The 23570-nt window shown below is 37.0% G+C and overlaps 1 protein-coding gene across 5 annotated transcripts in view; it reads left to right on the top strand.

The window, feature by feature from the left end:
• Positions 1–1224: 1224 nt before the first annotated feature.
• The window catches only part of Lrrfip2 (LRR binding FLII interacting protein 2), an 89280-nt gene continuing 66934 nt past the window's right edge, over positions 1225–23570 (top strand). Inside the window, exons 1-3 of one of the 5 annotated variants that reach the window (XM_026406755.2) lie at positions 1225–1627; positions 2986–3057; positions 11573–11715. In XM_026406755.2, the coding sequence (XP_026262540.2) occupies positions 11626–11715 (90 nt within the window). In that variant the 5' untranslated portion in view covers positions 1225–1627; positions 2986–3057; positions 11573–11625. Of the gene's footprint in view, positions 1628–1897; positions 2063–2985; positions 3058–11572; positions 11716–23570 lie in introns of those variants that run through there. The other 4 variants (XM_026406741.2, XM_026406771.2, XM_026406764.2 and 1 more) reach the window with 4 other exon arrangements.

Raw genomic sequence — 23570 nt, 5'->3', positions numbered from 1 at the left:
TTTCTGTGTCTCTTGAACCTCCAATATTAGTGTCATAGTGGCAGCACCCAAGAACTCTAAGGGTGCGCAAGCTTTCTAATTGCAGAGGGTTTTGTTTTGGAGGGCGGGTACTGGGATTGAACTCAAGGGCACTTAACCACTAAACATCCCCAGCCCTTTTTAATATATAGAAATGGGTCTCACTGAATCGCTTAGGGCCTCACTAAATTGCTGAAGTTGGCTTTGAACTTGTGATCCTATTGCCTCAGTCTCCCAGCTGCTGGGATTACAGGAGTGCGCCACGCACGGGCTACAATTAGGATCTTCACATGGAATTTTTGAGTTTATTCGGAGAGTTCTGGAACCTGCAGTCCTTATATATGTTATGTGTATGTGCATTTCCTGCCTTTTTCATCAGGAGGCTGCTAAACTATCACTTCCTCACAGAGGATCTTCTCTAGCCATCTTCTCCAGCCAGAGGCCTTGCCCATAAAATCTTTCTCATCACAGTTTCTTGCAGAGTCGTATTTACAAGCTGTCATTACCTGGTTTATCTGCATCACTGTATCTATCTCACTAGAAAGCAAGATTCCCAAGAGCAGAACCTGGCCTTTCCCAGTGCTTTCGACCTGGTGTGCCTCGACAGATACAGATATTTCTGGAATGAATGACTGACAGGTCCGCGTCTGTCAGATTTTATTTTATTTTTTCCACCTGAATACTGGGTCTTGTTGATTCCCAAGCCGGCCTGAAATTCACAGGCTCCGGGACTACAGGTGCGCACCATCGCGTCCGGTTATCTGATTTTTAACAGACTCTAAACTCTTCCTTTCACCTCACTCCGCCAAGCATTCTTCTCTAGAAATCATTTTAAAATAATGCAATTCAACTTTGTAAATATGGCTTGCAGCGTTTCAACCACGCCCATCCGCACTCTCTTGCTTCCTACAGCCAGAGCGCCACTCCCGCCCACTTACCCAAGCCCACAAAGTCGGGCGGTTTAGAGGCGACCCCGGCAGGTGCAACCGTGAGCCAGCACACGTATCAGTTCGCATATCAGTCAGTCCCTGTCCGGGGTCAGGGATACGCCTGCCTCGAAGAGCCCTGGGCCTCCGCCCCACCGGTGGCTCAGGCCCCGCCTTACCGGAGGCCGCGCTCCCCGCCCTTCCTTCTTCCCTCCCGCGCCACCCCAGCGGCTCGCGGTGGCGGAGTGGGGAAGCAGGCACACTGCTGCCTGGGACATCTCTACCGCCAGCCTCGGGTACTTGGCTCGCCAAGGCTTAGTCCGGCCGCAGCGCGCGGCGCTCGCGGGCCGTCCTGGCCACAACTACTTCCGGGTGAGCGGGTCGGTGACCCCGTGGCCCCGCCCCTCCTTGGCCGCCTCCGCCTGCCGCCGGGGCTGCGGCTCATCCCGGGGCCGGTTCCCGCTGTCTCAGCCGCTGCGCTGAGGGCGCACCAGCTTGATAGATCGGCCGCCGGTGCTGGGAGCCACCGCTTTCAGCTCGGCCCTCCTGGCTGGGAACCCGGGACCGACTCTGGCCGCAGCGCCTCTCGCCCTTCGTCGCTGTGCCGGGCGGGTGCCGGGCCGGCCAGCCGCGCTCCGGCCCTTCCCGGGCGGCTCCTCAGCCACAGCCCGCCCAAGAGGCAGGTAAGGGCCGCTCCTCCCGCCCGCTCAGTGTGAGCAGGGAGCTGGGAGGCCCCTCTTCCCGGCCTCCGCAGCCCAGAGGATCCGCGCCGCCGCCGACCCCTGTAGGGGGCCGGGCTACCCTGGGACTGCCCAGCTCCTGGGCCCGGTCGCCGCTTGACTGCCGAGATCTCGGGCATCTTCTGTCGCGCACCCTCCCTCCGCGGGGAGGGAAGGTGTTATTCCAGTTGTGGTAGAAATTAAATTGGACGGCTGCTCCCCTGACACGGGTGTCCGCGGCTCCTTCTGTTCCCGACGTCACACTCAGGGTTTCGGTCCCGGGAGAAGCACTCCCGGGAACGGTGTCAGGCCGATGGACGGTGTAGCATTTTTATGGAATTTTTTTTCTCTTTGCTCCTTTGACCTGAACTGAAGCGCGGGCTAACAGGAGCTAGCTAGGTGGGTCAGGGTTAATGCTTGACTAATATGGGGCATTATTCACACCCAGATTGTTGAGTTATACAGTTGCAGTCAGTCCTGGCTTCCTTTTTCTGTGGATATCCAGCCAGAAGAAGCCCCCTTCCTTTTCTTGGGGAGAAAAAGATTCAAGTGTTTGCAGTATTTTTTATACCGTGGGAGTTACAAATATCAGCTTTCTGAGACACGGCTGGGGGGAAGCTGTAGCCTAAATTTTAATTGTTTATAGCTTGTTTTCTTTTAATGACTCAGCATTTCTGCCACAAACAGAAAAACTGTAATTTAATTGACTAAAAGGATGACAGAATTGCTGTTAATTTTTATGTTATCACATTGAGAAGAGAATGTGGATGCAGTAGTGGAACTGAGAGATGGAGAGGAGGGTAGGGATGAGTAAGTTCTTAATCAGTGTTTAAAGAAATATTTTTTCAAAATAATACTTTATTCGGTGATAATCTATATGAAAAGGTGCAGTTGTTGGAGAGTGCAAAATGTTGCAGGTAAAGTTAGTGGGCAGGAACTTCAAGTATGCCACGGTTTGAAATTCTTGAAGTAAAACCCCGTTTCACCAATGTCATGCTCTGTTTAAAAAATAGAGACGATGACCTACTATATTTGTATAGAATAAGAATTTTGGAAAGTGTGATTCATATAGGAAGTTAGATCACTCACCTTGTGAATCACTGATATGGATCTTAACAGTGAAATAGAGGAAAACTAAGTTTGTTTCTGCTTGTTTAATTAGATGCCTTTACTTATTTTATAGGAAGTGTTAGGTTTGTTGCTGAATCGTTTTTGTCATAAAGTATGCTAAGAAAATGACAATTGAAATTTTGCAAAATGCTTTAATTACTAAGTGGATTGTTGTGATTTTGCCCCATTTTTTTTTTTTCTTTTTGGACTAGATGTGGCAAGATAAATGAAGGGGTGTAGAAGCAAAATAAATGACCCTGGCAAGGAGAACTACCATCACTAAGGTATGAAAAAGTTCACTGAAAGAATTTGCATTATACAAAATAGTCTTTTGAGTGGAATGCCTTACCCATTTTGCCATTCTATCCTTAACAGAATGAGACTATACTGTTAATAAGTTTTGTTATAGAAGAAAGTGTGTATTGAATTTGTGATTTATTTTTGGAATGGATTGATATTAAACTAGAAATAACTTTTTATTGCTGAAATGTAATTTGATCATTTTTGGCTTTCAAAATGTTGTTAAGCAAAATAACTTTGAATTACAGAGGTCTTGATACTTTTAACCATGTTTTTCTTTTCCTTTTTTTGGGAGAGGGGGATTCAGCTTGTTTTATTTTTCACTCATGAAGACCTTCAATTAGTTATTTTTTTTAAAGTAATACCAAACTTATCCATTTGGTCTTACTTACAAAATTTCTTTAATTCTTTGACTAAAATTTGGCATCCTTTTTTACCTTTATGTATTTTTTGGGGGGGGGGGATTTTAATATTTATTTATTTTTAGTTTTCGGGGGACACAACATCTTTGTTTTGTATGTGGTGCTGAGGATCAAACCCAGGCCGCTCGCATGCCAGGCGAGCGCGCTACCCCTTGAGCCACATCCCCAGCCCCCCTTTATGTATTCTTATTTTCAGTATTCTCTAATGTTGCTTTTGATTTTTGTCCAGCTGAAAGTGACTTAAGAGTTTCAGTTCCTTGCGAATAGAGATTCCCTTTTGGAAAATCCCTTGTGGGAACCACCATAACTGACAGCCTTAGTGGGCAAATATGCAAGTGAAATCTTCTTAGGTCAAAATTTAAGCATCTCAATAATGAAGGAAAAAAAGAGATATGCAAAATATATTTGGCAATGTATCTCTTAAAAACAAATTTTTACTAGAAATGAATTTAGCAAGAGGGAGGGAGCACTTTCTTGCAAAGCTCTATGAATTGTTTATCCTGGTCCTAGTGTAAAGAACATAGTTCATGGTGTAGAGGGAAAAAAATTCTTCTTGCAATGTGCTGGGAATGTTGATGAGGATCATTGAGAAGGAAGTAACTTAGGAGCACTATCTATTGCACCTACAAAATAGAAACCATTTCATAGCCTTTTCCTTTTAGGTAGTCACTTTCTCTCTGGAGAATTTGAATAGAGAGATGATTCCATAACTTAAAAAAATGTAATATACTTTTCCAGTTTGCAAATAAAGATTAGGTTCTATGACCATTTTTCAAAACTGAGCTTTTAAAACTTTGAAAGGAAGGAATTGAGCAAAATTTACCTTGTGAGTAATCTACTTCATTCTTTTCTCCATTTTCCCTTCTAAGATAATATATAGGATATCTTTGGAAGTGATTTTTTTTTTTTTTTTTTTTTTTTTAGTGTTGCACTTTGCACTTCCACTTTTAAAAACTTGAAATAAATTAGGCTAGGCTTAAAAGGAATGTGATACTGGGTTTATTGTATGCTGTACTCTTTCATTTGTTCTATTATTTTTGATTTTGGTGGTGTTAGGGGAACCAAGAGAATTCTAGTTCTTGGATAGTCTCTGATACTTGCTACATATGTATACATTTGTTTTACTCTAGTGATACACAAAGCAATAGGTAAAAGTAGAGATGGTTAGGAAGAGGGAAAAAATGGCATATATAGGATAATGCTGATTTCATGGGTTTAGTAGAATTTGTGGGATTTTTAAAAATTGATAAAATATTTAAAAAGAAAATGTAAGTTTCCTTTCTGCCCCAAACTCCTAGGTTTTCTTTACCCCTACCTCCTAATCCAAGCAAGCACTGCTAATGGTTACTGTGTATCTTCTCAAAAATTTTTATTATATATACACAAGCATACGTTTAGTAGAAATATCCTGTACCTTTCATTCTAACCCTTGATGTATCTTGGAACCCACCCATACATATATATTTATATGATGAATGTATATATTCACCTCATTTTTTCTAAAGATTGATGTCCTGCTTAGTGTAGATGAATCCTAATTTATTCATTTTCCATAATTTACCATTCCCTACTAACAGACATTTAAATTGTTTTTAGACTACTACAAGCACTACTATAATGAAAAACTTGTAAAACAAGTCTTGGCTCTAGTTTATAAGTACGTATATATAGTGTATGTTTGAATGTATGACTGGGAGTTTGGGACTTAAGTTGTAAGAATTTTAAAATTTATTTAAATCCTATATTAGACTATATAGGTTTGTAGAAGAAAAGACTTCTTAATTACTTTGTATTCTCTACCCATTTTTTCATTAAAAAATATTGCAAATGTATTTTATAAGGTGATTTAAGACATATTAGAGTATCAGATGCTTAATTTCATTTGTTTCAATTAGAAACAAGGTAGTTTGAAGACTGGTGTTTTCACATACAAACCATTTATATTTGGTAATAGTTAAGTGGCTACATCTTCTTCAGTTGTTTCAGAATTTTGTATTTTATGTCAATTAATAACATTGTATATATGCTGGACTTAATGCTGGGCTTGATAGCCCAAGCCTATAATCTGAGCCACTCTGGTAGCTGAGGCAGGAGGCTTGCAAGTTCAAGGCCAGTCTTAACAATTTAGGAAGACCCTGTCTCAAAACAAAATTTAAAATGGACTGGGAATGTAGTTCAGTAGTAGACTGCCCCTGGGTTCAAACACCAGTACTGAAAAAAAAAAAAGTATATAGTCTATTTAATTTTTTGTACTGTTGAAGTCTGCTAATATTAATAGTTAATAATTATAATTATTAACAGTTAATATTAATAGTTAATAATTATAATTAATAATTATAATAGTTAATAATAAATAATAATAATTAATATTAATAGAGAAATAAATAGTCTGTCTTCTTCCTTTTCATTCTGCATCCTAATCTGTTTGTAATAAAAATACAAATAGATTCTGTGGAAGCTGGGCTCGGTGGCACATTGCCTGTAATCCCAGCAGCTTGGGAGGCTGAGGCAGGAGGATCACGAGTTCAAAGCCAATCTCAGCTAAGTGAGGTGCTCAACCACTCAGTGAGATCCTGTCTCTAAATAAAATACAAAATAGGGATGGGGAGATGTCTCAGTGGTTGAGTGCCCCTGAATTCAATCCCCAGTATCAAAAAAAACCAAACCAAACCAAAACAAACAAAAAAACCAACCTCTTTGGAGCTTGAGATCTGAAAAATCTCTTTGTAATTCATAGTGTTTTTGATGGATTGATTTTTCATGGCAGGAAGAAGGTACAGATTCTTTTGTTGTGGTGGTGCTGGGAGTTGAACCTGGGGCTTCACACATGCTAGGCAAGTGTTCTACTACTGAGCTGCATCCCCAGACCTCCAGATTCAGTTTTTATTCTGCAAAGCGTTTGTAAGCAGAATAAGGGAGGTCCAGTTTTTAAATTTTGATTAACATAAAAGTTCACTAATGGCCAGGAGGAGGTTCAAGATCCTTTGTCCTCTTAAATGAGAGAGACTAGAGAAAAAAAGTTAAGTGCTGAGAAGTTCAAGTATGATGAAGTTGGAACTGTGAGTGGCAGTTTCCCTGGCTGGTGCCCGGGATCTATTTTGAGGCCTTGTCAAAGCTCATCTGACAGAACCTACCACATAACTGTAATCTGGCCTGGTCCTGCTGCAAGTCAGGAAGGCTTGTGGTTTAGGAAAAGTGGCAACCACAAAAGAGGGGATTATAAAGAACATTTGTCTTCATAAGATTAAGGCTCTTTTGGGGCTGGAAATCTGCTTAGGGTGTATCCCAGGATCTAGGTTTTTGGCTATTTTATTTATTTATTGTTTTGGAAAGAGGATGATTAGGGAAAACTGAGCAAGTTTTTATAAAGAGATGTACAAGGAGAGCAAAGAATTGTCACAGCACTGATGTTATATTCTAGTTATTTGAGAGTGTTTGCCAGGGATCAGTGGAATGTTTTACAAGGGAAAAATCATTACTCTTAATGACTCAGGGAGGCCATACCATAATTTGAAATAGCATTCCAATTCAGACACCTTCACACTTGTCACTGGGATCACAAATGTGAACTCTTGGACTTTTGGAATGATAGATTGTTTTACAGGATTATTTTGAGTTCAGATAAATTAGCTTCTTCTCAAATTCTCATTCTGTTTTTTCCACAAAAGTATAGAGTACCATGTAGTTTTTGCTTTAAACTCTTAGTTGTTACCAGATGCTGTCTCCTAGCATAGTTGTGTCCCTGGGTCATGTGGTGCCTCATGAAAACCTTGATGTTTTCTATATTTAGTGAATGAAACACTTGAGTTTATAGTTCTTTAGCTATGTCACTTCTTAAACTAGAAAGCTGTTAAGGAACTTAGTGTTCCACCCTTTGACCAAGGTTCACATTAGTGTATTTAACTGCTATATTACAGTCAAAGTTGTTTGAAGAATTCAGCATGCAGACTTAATTTATAGACACAAGCCTGCAGATGGTTTCCCTTTCTTTTGTTTAAGATTAGGTTGTGGCTCCAGGAAATATAGTTTCTCCTTGTCCTCAAAAATTGGTATTGTAGCATTTTATGATGGTGGTATATTTAGGATTCATTGTGAGGAGAAAAAATAAAATAGTAGTGTTTTTCATTTCTTCCTTAATGCTATTATTTGGTTTATTCCTATTATTCTTTCCCTGTCTCAGCTTTTCCCTCCTAGAAGAAGAGGTTAAGCAGTTGGGAAAAGCCTTAGGGTGCATATCAAAGTGTTTTTATTTTTTCAGAGGTAGAATATTATCCACCTCCCACCCTACCCCAATTAAAGAATCATAGTTCAGCTTTTTCTGTTGTTTTCACTTTGAAACCTATATATACCTTTATTATGCACATCAGAATTTTAACTAGTTTTTATATATTTTTACTGCTTTAGGAAATACATTTAATTTTTTAAATTGCTCTGAACACTTTGTTATTTTTTCTACAGTCCCACTTTTCAAGTAGAAACATTTTAACAGCTTGGAGCAATCTTGACTATTTTAAAGTTAAAGAGTATACTTTCTGCAGAGGCACACTTACTTTCCTATGAATGGTTTAAATCATCTATGTCTGATAACAAACAATAGCAAGCATATGTGTCGTAGCTATTTTTTTTTAAATTAAGTATTTGGTCTAAGTGATTCAAGCATTATAGGACTAAAGATAGAAAAAATTTAAGTTTTAGATGTGTTTTTTTTCTTGAATAATGATATCTATATTTATCTATCTTTTTATCTATCTATCTATCTGTCTGTCTGTCTATTTATCTGTCTAGTCATTGCCCTCCTGGTCTTGCCAATTTCATTTTTTGTGATCTACAAGTTTGTTTTGTTTTTTGGTACTAGAGATTGCACCCAGGGGTGCTCTACCACTGAGCTACATCCTCAGCCGTTTTTATGTTGTATTTTGAGACAGGGTCTTTTTGAGTTGCTGTTGGAATCACTTAGTTGCTGAGGCTGTCCTTGAATTTTTGATCTTCCTGCTTCAGCCTCCTGGGTTGCTGGAATCATGGGCATGTACCACCATTCCCAGTGACTTTTTTTTTTTTTTTTTTTTACTTTTAAACATTTTTTGCTCCCTTCTGGCACAAGTAAAGCTTTACCTTGCCCCAAAACAAAAAACAAAAACAAAAACATTTTTTGCATTACTGGGGATTGAACTCAGAGCTTTATATTTGCTAGACAAGCATGCTACCACAGAGCTACATCCCCAACCTTTATTTTAAAAAATTTTAAAAAAATGTTTATGGTTATTTTTATTTTTTAAATTTTTAAATTTTTATTAGAGTATTATAATTATAGTTGGATTCATTTTGACAAAATCATACTTGCAAGGAATTTGATTTCAGTCACTGTCCCCTTTTACCCTCTTCCCCTCTTTTTCTTCCTCTTCTATCTACTGATCTTCCATTTATTTATTTATTTATTTATTTATTTATTTATTTATTTATGGTACTGGGGATTGAACCCAGGGGCACTTAACCCATGAGTCACATCCCCAGCCCTTATTTATATTTTAGAAATAGGATCTCATTGAGTTACTCAGGGTTTCGATAATTTGCTGAGACTGGCTTTGAACTCGAAATCCTCCTGCCTCAGCCTCCTGAGCTGTTGGGATTACAGATGTGCATCACCACACCCGGCTCCTTTATTTATCTTTCATTGGTACTTCCTACATATACATAAAGGTGAAATTCCTTTTGGCACATTTATATATTATATAACATGATTTTTATTAAATTCATTTCATATTTCTTCCCCTTTTCCTTCCTTCCTCCCTCCCTCCTCCTCATTCTCCTACTCCACCACTTTTACATATTCATGATACAATCCCCACTCCCCCACCCCCCTACAGCCTTCTTTCCCTTTTTCTGCTCCAGTTTCCATGTATGAGATACCTGCACATTGAAAACATGAAATATGGTGGAATGAAATTAAAGAAGACCTAAATAATTGGAAAGAATCCTATTTTTATGAATTGGAGTCTTAATATTATTAAGATGGCAGTTGTCTTCATTTTGGTCTATTGATTCAGTGTAACTGCTTTGTAATCCTGATTACCTTCTTTTTTTCTTTTTCAACCATTTACCCCCGCAAATAAAATGACAAACTGATTCAAAATTTATATGGAAATGTAAGGGATCCAAAATAATCAGTCAGTCTTAAACAAGAAAAAATTGAGGACTTCTTTTTCCAATTTTAAAACTTATTGCAAAGCCACAGTAATCAAGATGATGTGATATGGCATAAAAATACACATACAGATTAATAAAATAAAAATTGGTGTCTAAGCCAGGCACAGTAATGCATAATCCCAGTGGTTTGGGAGGCTGAGACAGGAGGATTCTGAGTTCAAAGCCAGCCTCAGCAACTTAGTTAGACCTTGTCTGTAAATAAAATACAAAAAAGGGCTGTGGATATGGCTCAGTGGTTAAGTGACCTGAGTACAAAACTGGTACACACACACAAAAAAGATGTCTACAAATGAAAAATATCCGCCCCCCCCCCTTTTTTTTTTTTAAAGTACTGGTGTTTGAACCAAGGGGTACTCTACCACTGAGCTGTATCCCAACCCTTTTCTTTATTTTGTATTTTGACACAGGATGCCTCTAAGTTGCTGGTCCTAAATTTGTGCTTCTACTGCCTGAGCCTCCTGAGTAGCTGGGATTATAGGTGTGTGCCATTCTGCTGAATTATAAGCCCTTACTTCTCTGGTCAGCTGATTTTTCAATAAGGGTGGCAGGACAAGCTGGGCATGTGGTGCATACCTATAATCCCAATTACTTGTGGCTGAGGCAGGAAAAACTGTAAATTCAAGGCCAGCCTAGGTAACTTATGGAGACTCTGTCTCAAAATGAAAAATAGAAAGGGCTGGATTTAGCTCAGGGGTACAGTGCCCCTGGGTTCAGTCTCCAGTATTGTCAAAAAAGATGGCAAGACAATTCAATAGGGCAAGAATAAAGTCTTCAAAAAATAGTGCCAGGATAAGTACATGTTCACATGTAGAAATATGAAGTTGGATCCCTGACTCACACCATAATACCAAAGTTAACTGAAAATGGATCATAGACTTAAATATACATGGCAAAACTGTAAAAATGGGTCTGTTTAATAATGATAATTATGATAGAGTTATAGGTGGTGATGATGACGATGATGATGAGGATGATTTTTGGTGGTCCTGGGATCAAACCCGGGGTGCTGCGCCACTGAGTTACAGCCCCAGCTCTTTTTAGTTTTTATTTTGAGACAGGGGCTCCATAAATTGCCTGGCCTAGCCTCAAATTTTTGATTCTCCTGCCTCAGCTTCCTGAGTCACTGAGATTACAGGTGTGGACTATTGTTCCTGGCCCACATATGTATACTTAGTCATTTGTTTACATCAGTTTTGTTCACTGCTCTATCTTCAGTCCCTGTAGTAACTGAAAATAACATACATGTTTTTTTGCATGGACAGTGTTGGTTATTATTAATTACTGAATAACAAGCATTCATTTGTTTTTTTATGTGGTCATGATTTAATTGGCATTGTTTCTTAAATTACACCTTGCTACCTTCTTAGCAAGGTACCAACTTGGATTCAGACCTTAACTCTGTCTTCAGTTACAAATGACTGTAAACCAATCTGGTACAAGAATTTCTTAGATTACATAAAGATAAGAAGTTATCTTTATGTAATTTTAAGGTATTAAAACCTCTTGAACATGTTCTTCTGAAACTTTAGGCTGAATGACTTTTCTGAAATGCCTTTCACTCAGGAATGGAAATAGATTTTAGAAATAGTTGTATTAATTTTAAACTGTTAGGCAGAATTGCTACTGACTTCTATTTTCTGAGGCTAATATACTCTCATAGTTGTGAATATCATACTGAAGTTAGGAGGTTTAGTAATTAATTTAAATTTAAATATTCTAAAATATACTGGAATAATTGATCATGTGCAAAAGTAGTTATTGGCTAATTTTTCCAAAGACAAATATAAATCTTCAGTTAAAGTTGAATGTATAAATGGGCATTAAAACTGCATAAAGGGAAACATCCTAACTTACTGCATTTATTTTATTTCAGGGCTGAACACAGTGAAATCACTTATAGAGTTGGAAGGCTATTAGGAACACAAGATGGGGACTCCTGGTTCTGGAAGGAAACGAACACCTGTGAAAGATCGATTTTCTGCAGAAGATGAAGCTTTGAGTAACATTGCCAGAGAGGTGTGTCTGGTAAACTCCTTCTCAACACCAAGTTACACAGATGAGAGTATTGTAAAAATGTGGGGGTGACATATAGATACTCATTCATTGAGCTAGTTTCAGAATGTTTACTATGAATAAGATATTGTTAGCCTCTAAAATACTGTATTAGAATAAGATATACTTAGATAGCTATTCACCTCACTTGCGTTAATTTTTCATTATATTTTGAGTTCAAGGTATTGTCCTAATGTATTTAAATTTATAATTAATCTTCAAGATTTAAACTTAGGGTAATTAATTAGAATGTTGGAGATGTAACTATTGAAATGCTCATTTGACTGTAGTTCCAAGATGTGCTATGTGAATTTTGACAGAAATAGTTCTTATTTGGTGCCTATTCAGAGTTTTTTAAGTTACTTATTTAAAAAAAAAATATTTATTTTTTAGTTTTAGGTGGATGGACACAATGTTTTTATTTTATTTTTATGTGGTGCTCATACATGCTAGGTGAGTACTCTACCACTGAGAAACAACCCCAACCCCTTTAAGATATTTTTTTTGAAATACTGCAGTGGAATTTTTTTTTCCAAATTTTTTTTTTTTTTTTGGTGGTGGTGGTACTGGATATTAAATTCAGGCAAGGCATCACATATTCCAGGCAAGCGCTCTACCACTGAGCTACATTCTCAGCCCTGTGGTAAAATTTTTTGTTTAATTCTTATAGTAGCAGAGCTTCTGGAGCATTGTTTGTTTGTTAATAATTCAGAAAAAGAAAATAAGAAGCAGTGTCGCCTGTTAAATTACTAGCAGCAATTCCTTATATAATGGATATTTAAGATAACTTCCACCTTGGATTTCTTAGCAAGATACCAACTTTGATTCAGACCTTAACTCTGTCTTCAGTTACAAACTGACCATAAACCAATCTGGTACAAGAATTGCTTAGATTAGCATTAAATTATATTCTTTTTGTGAGAGTTATTCCCATATCACTTTTTTGTTCTTAGTAAATAACTTATTTATTATTAATGCTGTTTTCTTTTTTTTAATTGATCTATATTTTTCCTCTTAAAAGCTGTTCAGTTTGCTTTTGAATTAGAAACCAAATTTTCTGCAGTCATATATAGCAAATAAAAAATAAAGGATTCTCCAAAAAAACCAAAACTAAAAACCAGATCTTGAAGAGTATATGAAACAAAAGTTATTTAAAAACTGATAACAAAGTTGTGATGTTACTTTTTCCTTTAATACTCTAAAATTCTATATTTAAATGCTGATGTTTAGCCTTAAATTTTAAGTATACTTTTAAAAATTACATTATAGTTGTACAATAATAAGCCCATAGTGGGACTAATTTTGACATATTCATAAATTCATGTAACATGATTTTCTTCATTTCAATCCCCATGATATTACTTTAACAAAACTAGTTAAAGAAGTTCATGATACTACTTTTAACAAAATTACTTCAAAAAAAAATTAGATGAGACATTCTTAGCTTTTGTTTATGTGTGTGTGTGTGTGTGTGTGTGTGTGTGTGTGTGTGTGTGTGTGTGTGTTGTGCTGGGGATGAAACCAGGACCTTATTCTTGCATACAAGCTTTATCACTGAACTATGCCCCAGTCTGATGACATGTTTTTAGATAAAAATACAAAAGACATTTAAAAGTGAAAAAGTAGATATTATGTTTCAATAATCTTAAGTATCTGCACAAATGAAACATTTTGGAAGCCACATTGTTTTACTTAAAAATTGAAACTTCTCAAAATATTTACTTCCAAATTTGGAGGGCTAAATGAGAAGAAAATGCCAGGCTTCTTTTGTATTTTCACTAAGTATTTGAACCCCCCCCCCCTTTTTTTTTGACTGGTGCTGAGAATCAAACTCATGGCTTCATGTATTCAAGGCAAGTGCTTTACCACTGAGTTACACCTCAGCCTCCCTCCTTCCCCCTTTTTGATGTGATCCTTTCTTTAAAAAATTGGGTTGGAGTCTAATATCCAATATTGTTGAGTCCTTACTTTATGACAAATATTAACCTAAGCATTATTCATACATTATTTTATTTAACCCTCGAAAAATTCTGAGATTGGTTTTATTTTTATCTCCTTTTTACAGATGAGGAAACCATTGCACAGAAATAACTTTCCCAAGGTTACATAACTGGGAAATAGAAGAACTTTAGGTTTAGGTACATGAATTTTGGCTCCAGTCTGTGCATTTAACCACTTCCTATACTGCACTATTTAATTAATCTTCTCCAGCTCCCCCATAGCTTGTTTTTTTCATGACTTTGAAAGCGTTTATGCATCTTGATTCTCACAAAAATCTTGATCTAGGTAAGATAGGTATTATTATTAGTGTTATTTACAGTTGAGGAATCATCTGAAGGAGAGAGCTAACTATCTAAAAGGTATTAGAATCTAGTCTCCGATTCAGCCATTTAAAGCTGTTGTTTATTCTACTCTACCATACTGCTTCCAAGAGAAGTGCACTTTGCAGACTTGTAAACATGGTTTTGAATTCTGGCTCTGGCTAATAATTGGTTGAGTAATTTTGTGAAGTCACTTCTCTTGACCTCAGTTTTCTCATCTGTAAAATGGAAATAATACTGTCTTCGAGTCTCGTAGGCTATTGTGATGATTAAAGGAGATAATGCCTGTGAACCTTTATTGTTAGGCTTGTGGAGGCTGTTTTTTTTTTTTTGCTTATTAAAAAGAAATAGTGAAAGCTGGGTGTGGTGGTGTGCCTATAATCCCAGTGGCTCAGTAGGCTGAGGCAAGAACTTGTGAGTTTAAAGCCAGCCTCAGAAACTTGTGAGGACATCAGCAACTTAGCCAGACCTTGTTTCAAGATAAAACATAAAAAGGGGAGGGAATGTAGCTCAGTTTTTAAGCACTGCTGAGTTCAGTCTCCAGTACCAAAACCCCCCCACTATAACCATGCTTTATGTCTTGAGACACTTTAAATACCCCTTTGCCTTGAATTAGGTATAGAAAATTGTTTCCTCTTCATTCCTATAATTCTAAAATAACTCCTTTAATCAATTCTTTCTCTTTTCTTTAACACTTTCATAGCCATTCATATGCTTCCACTCATACACTGGACGGTTGGCATTCATGGATAGTCCCTGATCCTTATTTTCTCCAGTGGGATCATCCCTTTCACCAAAAAATATTGACTTACATTAGAAATAAATAAAAATGAACAAAACCTCTACAACAATAAAAATGATAGCTTATTCTTTTTTTTTCTTCAGTTAAATCTTAAGAGTTTAGTTTGTCTTTCCTCACTTCAGGTTGTTTTTTGAAGTGGATAGGGAAGACCATAAATAAAGCAAAATAACCTTTTTTTTTCATCTTAACTAGTATCTGTTCAAGTTTCCATGCTTCTCAGTTAGCAAGAAAGCAGACAACCAGAGAGGATGAGAAGGAAAGGAAACAAAGAATATAAATGTGTTCCATATCTGGATAACTTTTATGCTAAAATATGTGGTAAAACACACATAAAATTTACCATCTTAGCCACTAAGTGTACGTATAGTTCTGTGGTATGAAGTAAGTTTACGCTGTTGTGCAACCATCACCACTGTCCATCTCTAGAACCCTTTTTATATTGCAAAACCTGAATGCGTTTAAAAAAGATGTTGAAGTGTTTGAAGTCTATTCCCTGGAAGTAGGAATGTGGGTGGATTTAGGAGCCTTGCATGTCTGTGATGGGAACGTTGCTGTTTTGCTGGGGGAGCTCAGTCTTTTACAGTTTTTGGAGGTGTCAGAAGTTGTCAGCAAGGTCACTAGAATTATCAGAAGACCAATCTGAAGGCTTATTGGCTTTTAGTGAAAATCATCTGAAAGAATATATCTAGTGTATTGAATTGGGGACCTCTAGGCAGCTAGCCTCTGTCTCAAGAGGAGAAAGATAAGGGTGGAATGAAAGCCAGTTCTGTTGCCTTCCCATATTCAGTTTGGTGAATGTTTCTATGAGAAGAAATTGAAGCCTCTTGAAGTGTTTGCAAGCTTTTCTTCTTCTCCTCCTCCTCTTCCCCCTCCTTTTTTTTTTTTTTTTTGGCAGTGCTGGGGATGGAACCCAGGGCTTTGTGTATTCTAGGCCAGTGCTCCAAACTGAGCTACACCCCAACCCTGCAAACAGTCATTTGAAGGTGTCACTAAAGCCTGGAATTTTATTGCTTTCCTTGTTTTGAGCTGAAATTATGAAGAAATCATGTTTTATGTTTAAAACTTCTTCCAATGGAATTCATCAGAATGTTGTTTAGTTTTTGAACTGATGATCTGAGATTCCTTTTGGCTCTAAAATTCTGAGATTTCTTTTAAGATTCATGACTTACAAAAAAAAAAAAAAAAAAAAAAAAAAAAAACTAACGCTAGGTGCACTGGTGCACACCTGTAATCCCAGTGGCTCAGGAGGCTAAGGCAGGAGGATCTCAAGTTCAAAGCCAGCCTCAGCAAATGGCTAGGTGCCAAGCAACTCATCGAGACCTTGTCTCTAAATAAAATACAAAATAGGGCTGGGAATGTGGCTCAGTGATGGAGTGCTTCTGAGTTTGATTCCCTGCCCCCCACCCAAGAAAAAGAAATTGATGTTCATATGCACAGTTCTTTTAAATCTAAAGAATGAATGTCAGACATAGGAACTGATTATAATCTATAAGAACTGGAGTGTAGTTGATAGTGTCCAGAGATTTTTACATTGACCAGAAGATACATGTAAATACATTTGGAATACAAAAGTACTTGTGATAATAAGGAAGAATGGTAGCTCTATGGTTATATAACTTTTGTGGCTGCTGGAATGTTCTGGTTTCCTTTTTTTTTTTAAGTATATAATTCAGTGGCATTAATGACATTCACATTCACAGTATTATGCAACTATCACCCCATCACCATTATTGATTTCCAAAACTTTTTCATCACTGCAGACAGAAACTCTTAACTATTAAGCAATAACTCCCTCGTATTCACTTTTTCAACTCCTGGTAACCTTTAATCTACTTTATGTCTCTATTAGTTTGTCTCTTCTAGATGTTTCATGTGAGTGAAATCATGCAATATTTGTCTTCTGTGTGTATTTCACTTAGCATAATATCTTAAGGATTCATGTTTGTTGTAACATATACCAGATCTTATTCCTTTTTTTCTTCTTTTAAATAACTTTATACCTTTTTAGGCCAAATAATATTTCATTGTGTGTATGTACTACCCTTTGTTTATATATGTTTATTGATGCATCCTTGGTTGGATTTCATTTTGTTGCCTAAGAAAGTTAATGGCCAGATTAGGCATCTTGGAGAATCTGAAGTTTGTGGTTTATGATTCTAGATTAACAGCTTCAGGAGAAAGATACACAGGGGAGAATTTTGCTTACTTTAAAATACTTTCCAGTGTTAACTGCTTTATGGAATGGTCTTCTCACAGTAATTTTACTACTTTTAGTAATTTATTCATTTGTAGGCTCTGGTAAACTTTTGTTAGGGATAAAGCTTTTTTAAAATTTAGAGAATTATCATAATCAGTAATAATTATGAGCATTAATGCCATCTTTCATTTTAAAATATAGTTCCTTTTTAAAAAGCACAATTTTTTTGATGTCATTTGCTCAGTAAATATTGAAGGCATGGGCTAACGACTTTAAATGAATTTAATCCTCACAACAATCCTGTGAGTTAGTCTACTATTATTATTTTATCAGTGATGAATCCTTGGTATGGAGAAGTGAAGTAACTTGCCTTAAGAATGGCTAGAGCCGAAAATTGCACTTGGCTTCTGCACTCTTAACTGTGGTCCGTCCCATAGCATCAACCTGGAAGCAAGGAGGATAGAGAAGCCAGAGTTAGGTCAATGGTTCTACTCACTGCTCTCTGGGAGATGTTTGGCAATGTACGGAGAAATTTTTGCCTGTCTCAATAAAAGAGATTAGAGTAGGGAAGACGTGTTACTGGCATTTGTGGATAGAGGCCAGGAATGGTGCTAAATATCCTAGTGTACAGTTCAGCTTCCTACATCAAGGTAATATCTGGCCCAAAGGTCAATAGGGATGAAATTGAGAATCCTACATAGGTTCTTACAGCCTGTATTTAGGATTTTGCTCTTTGTACTAAAAGCAAGGGAAAGCTTTGGAAATTTTTTGTAGGGTTATGACATGATCATATTTGAGCTTTGAAAGAATGACTTACTGAAGGTTGGAAATTGTTACCAGAGGGTCTTTAGTGCATTCAAGGAAATTAAGCCTGAGACTATAGAGATGATGATAGCCAGCTTAGAATGGTAACAGTGGAGTTGGTGAAAGGTGGTTGGAAGGAGAAATAAGTAGTCAGTGCTCAATGAATAATTATAGTTGAATGACAGAGAGAGACGTTTTGCTTTTTTATCTGGATGAATGGTGGAGTGGGGAGGGACTATGAATATATGTTGTGTTTAAGGTGCCTGTGAGACACCTACATGGACATTACAAAGAAGTGGTTTGAGAATATAGGTCGAGAGCTCAATGAAGAGGTTCGGGCTGTAGATTAACATTTGAGAGTTGTGAGTATATAGAAGTAATTGAACCCATAAATGTGAATGAGATCATTTAGTGAGAACGTATAGCGTTCAAGAAGATCCCTCTTTGGTCTCAGCCTTAAAATGCTACAGAGTTTTCAAAATCAAGTGTAGAGGTTTTCTTAGTTCTGCCATACACACACACACACACACACACACTTACTTTTTTTTTTTTTGGACATGTGCTAGGCATCCACCCAGGGCCTTGTACAAGCTAGGCAAGTGCTCTCTCTATTCCTGAGCCACATCCCCAGCCCTCTGACATGTTTTAAATTATCTTATGTGCTTGGTCCAGATTATCCTATGTAAACTGGATTTGTCTGAAAAAAAAAAATAACTCCACAGGAGGCAGAATTACTGAGAATTACTGTTACTTAAAACTTAAATGTGTTCTCAGTATTAGTACATAAAAATTCATCAATATAGAAAGTGAAGTTTTTTCCATTTCTAGCCAGTTTAAAAAAAAAATCAAAATTCTCCCCTTTCCTGTTTTTATTAGGAAGATCTTTTATTTATTTGGGCAGGTACTGGGGATTGAACCCAGGGTCTTGTATATGCTAGGCAAGTGCTCTCCCCTGAGCCATATTTCCAGCCCTTTAGTTAATTCTTTTGAAAAGAGCAAATTTAAGTTGTTGTGGTTTTAGTCATTTAGAATTCCTTCAAGTGGTATTAATGCATGAATTTAGCCAATTCCTGGTGAGTGCAGACCTTCCTCCATATTTTTCCCACTTACCGAACTAAAGTTAAGGACAGTAGGATGTGTGGTTAGGGTAGCACTCTCTTGTCCTTTGCCTTACCCTCATGCGCAGCATGGCCTTGGTCAGTTTTTCTGTCATTGCCAGTGTTAGTATCTCATTGTTCCTTGATTTGTTTCTCTATTCAGAATTAAAGGAGGATTTTTGTGCTCTAAGATTTAATTTTGTCTCAGACTGAAACTTTCAGTGTCATAATCTTTGCCATATTCTGTGATTTACAAGGATTTAGAGGGAAAAAATTCAGATAGTACAGTAGCATTAACCTAAACGTGAAGGTGGTGCTGGCAACACCTTTTTCCATTCCAGAAGCATTTTTACTAGAACCAGGATTCATTTTGGTTAGATATGTCATTGTAGATAAAAAGTTTCACTTTTTCTGCTCTATTTGCTTGTATTCAGACCTCAGTAATAAAGTCCTTAACCTTAGATTTCCTCTATCATTCCAAAAGAATACTTTCACTGTCAAAAGTCCTCTGAATAAAAGAAAGATGTATTTGTTTGACACCAGAAAAAAGATGAGTTAAAATTCCTAGGTTTTTATGTAATACATGTTGATGTTGATGTTCAGAAAAATTTAAATATTTGTCAATTACCAAAAGTTTTTTAGAAAATGGTTAAATACATTGCAAGATCTAATGAAGAAAAATTGTATCTAAGATTTTGTACTAAAAGGAAGTTGCTAGGAAATGGAGCAATAATTTTTATTTGTTAATTTGGTAACCATGGCAACACAATAAATATTATGTCTCTTAATTTGTCTTTCAGTGTTCTTTTGGCATGAGTGTCATGGAAGAATAAACAAATTAAACACAGCAAAGTCTGAGTCTTAGTTACCTGAGTTAGTCATTTTCTTTGAATGTATCACTTTCTAAAATTCTATAGTTAACATTCCTTGAAGTTAAAGCATAGTCTGTAAAAGCCCAGATTATACCTTACCTCTTTAATTCCAGCCAATTTTATAGGTTTTATATTATAAATATAAGCGTGGGCTGACAATTCCAGACTCTGTTGACTCAGTTCAGTACATTTCTGTTAAATTATGAATTTTAAATTTGCCTGCTTTTAAAACTGTTACATGATTGCAGTGTCACAGAAGTTTTTAAGCTGGAGGATTTTCTTCTTCTAAAGGCATTTGAATGAGTGGTTCAATGTAGTATTCTTATTCAATACAGAAAGGTTTTGATAATGATATAAATATTCCCGAATTCAGCACTCCCAACATGAACAAATGTCGATTCGTTACAATTACTTCAGATCTTTTCTTTAAAAAGATAGGAGGGAAGAAAGGGAAAAGATGAAATTACAAATCAAGTTTAAGGCCCTTTGTTTCATTTTCCAGGCTTATTCACCCTTTCTCCCCATCATGGGAAGTCACTAACAAAATCAGAAAGTGTCTTAACTGTCCCTGTTTTTGAAGTTCTAACATTTATCTGCATGATCAGTATTGTTTTGTGGATTTTTGTGTATTGGTTTGTAACTGCTCTGTATGGATGTGTGTGAATACTGTGGAAGACTCCCAGAATAGGAGCATCTCATGCTGCTAGAGAGGAGTTGGAGTGGGAGGAGGTGATGCTGGGGAGGAAGGAGGGACCAATCAGGAAAGTATTTATGCATTTGATTTTGAATACTGTGGGGGCCACTTAAAGGATACATAACTTATCAGATTTGAATTATATTACTATAATTACCTTATCTACCTTGTTGGGAGGGACTAGTAGAAGGCAGAAAACAGAAAGCGGCTGTTCTGATCTTGGTGAGAGGTGATGAGAGTGTGAATTTAGGCAGAGACAGTGGAATGGGAAGTTGGGATAGAAGAAATAATCAAGAGATGAGAACTTAACGGGAGTGAGGTCATTGAGACTAAATAAATATGGTGGGAAGATACAAAAAAAGGAAGAAGCCTCATGATTCTTATTTCATATCTTGGCTAATGAAACATTTGAAGGGCAAATATAAAGAGGAAGATGAAGTTTAAAGGAAGGATTATAAATTAAATTGAGGGTATAGTGAGTTCAAGGTTCTAGTGGGAAGAGGGACAGCTCTAGTGTTTGATAGCCAGTTAGAGCAGAATTGTTGGGGGAAATGTTTGGCTTGGATACAAAGATTTGCAGACTATCTCTATCTCCCAGGAGAGAACCTAAAATGAAAAGAGTAGATCAAGCCTGGAAGCTTTAGTTATATTACAGATTTAAGGATCTAACAGAGAAGAATGTGCCCATGAAGGATTCCGGGGAAGAGTGGTCAGAGTAAAGGGGAAAACCAGCAGACAAAAACTCTTGCAGAATGTCAAGAGATGAGAATTTTAAGAAGCAACGAGTGATTATGGCATTGAAAGTCCAGAAAGGAAAATTGAGATAAGAATTTTAAAAATTCCACTGGGTTTGGTACAGGTCATTCATGAGCTTTCCTTGAACAGCTTCAGTTAAGTGACTTTGGCAGAAGCCAGACTGCTATCATTTGAAGAGAGTGAGTAGAGAGGAGGAAGGTGTGAGAAAACTTAGCTGTAAATAGAACACAGGGTAGAACTGAAGTATGGTGGGATTTTTTTGTTGTGTTCTGCTTTTTAAAGATGGCATAGACTTTGAACCTACCTTTGAGAAGAAACCAATAGAAGGAGAAAGTAAAGATTAAGGAGATAGATGATAGGGTAAGGTCCCTGAGGAAGGTGAGGCTCACATCATGGAGAAGATGTGTTCAAGAGTATGTGTGTGGGTTGGGCATGTTTGACCTGAAATGACAGGAGGCGGGGCATTTCTTCTAATGGAATGACAAAGTAAAAAGGAAGTGTTCCAAGATTGGGAGATCTGTTGGAAGCTGGGGAAGGTGTAGATAGAATGCCTCCTTTATGCCTCAAGATTCCTTTTGTCATGAAAAGGTATTGATTGGCACAGGAGAGGAAATCCTAAAAGCATAAGGGCTAGAATAATAAATGCAAAGAGAACAGTGCTGGACTAATCAGATTTTGTAGAATTTTTCCAACTGATAATGATGACCTTTATATTTCTTAGAAATATTCTTCTTATTTACTTGAAAACAGGCTACACATTTTTACTGTGACACAGTGCCTGTTTTGTTTCTAAAAGCCCATGTGGTTCATTGTATACTTAGAGTACATGTACTTGAAAAAATATGCTTATTTATTTGTGATTAATGAGAGGTGATACATTAAGTGCATTTACTTAGTGGACCATACCCAACTTATAGTATTTGAGTATGTTTATAAGTTATGTTAACTCTGTTGCTTCGCATCATAAGGTGATAGATTTAAACTAATTTTTAAAAAATAAACATATCTTTTTTCCCTCCTGAATAATACTCCCAAATGAAATCTAATTTGTCGTTTATATCCAAAGGAAATAGTGAGCAAGACCCAGCAGATTGGATATATTACTTCTTACTTGTAGATCGACTGGATGAGGAAGGAAAGGCTTATAATAGAATTAATTATCCTCAGATGAGCCTTTAATGCCACTAGGAGCCACAGGCATGTTTATTTTAACTGTTCCCCTGTGTTTATTTAACTGAAGCAATTACAAAATTCAAATTCAGAATTCAGAAGGCTTAAGAATGCTTTTGGATGTTGTGCACTATATATTATGGCTTATCATATTTTGCATTGAGATATTTTACCTTGCTTTTCCTTACACTTTCAGGTAGATTAATTCAACAGTGTGTATTGTGGAATGGCAAGGAACAGAGGAGAGCTGACATGGAGAAACTGAAATTAGAAAACTTTAGCTGGATATGGTGGCACATGCCTGTAATCCCAGTGATTGGGAGGCTGAGGCAGGAGGATTGCAAAAATTCAAAGCTAGCCTCAGCAATTTATTAAGGCCCTAAGCAACTTAGCAAGACTCTGTCTCAAAAAAAAAAAAAAAAAAAAAAAGGAAACTTTATTCCAGGTGAAAGTGGTAAGAAGGGAAGATGTTGGGAAGATGGGGGAGAGTATTGGAATGGAAATTAAAGGATGGATTCAAGGAAGACTAAATGAGAAGGTAGAAGGTCCTGAGATGCTAGGTTTGATGAAGGGTGACAAAATTTCCATTTCTGGAGTCTGGAAAGTAGAGGCACAGCCCTTTTAAAGGGGAAAGATGAAGTTATTTCCATTCAACCTAAGTTTGTGTTGCTGACAAGATCCATTAGAAGTTAGAAATATAAGCTTTGATTTTGTAAGAGTTTGTGATGTAAGATTTGAATCATTTTCATTGGCTGATAGTTGAAACTGTGGATTAAAAAGATGAAAGGAAAGACTATATACAACAGAAGGACATTATCTACATTTGGAATAAAGGAGTAGTCAAAGCAATAATAGAACCAGAATAGTACAGTTTCACAGAAAAGAGAGGATCTGTGCTAAGTTGAAAATCCTAGGGTAACTCACTCAAAGCAAACTTTTCTGATTTATCCAAGGGTATGTATGCTCTTAGACTTGGAGTATACAGATACAGGTGTGCAGCATGGTTAAGAGTGTGAAATGGAGTAAAGTTCTTAGGACGTGGATTTCTGCTCTAATATTTGCTGGCCAGGTAAAACTGGGCAAGTTACTTTTCCTTGCTGTACCTC

This window comes from Urocitellus parryii, chromosome 3 (assembly GCF_045843805.1).
Source record: "Urocitellus parryii isolate mUroPar1 chromosome 3, mUroPar1.hap1, whole genome shotgun sequence".
Classification (NCBI taxonomy): domain Eukaryota; kingdom Metazoa; phylum Chordata; class Mammalia; order Rodentia; family Sciuridae; genus Urocitellus; species Urocitellus parryii.
This window is presented reverse-complemented; position numbering and strand designations above follow the sequence as displayed.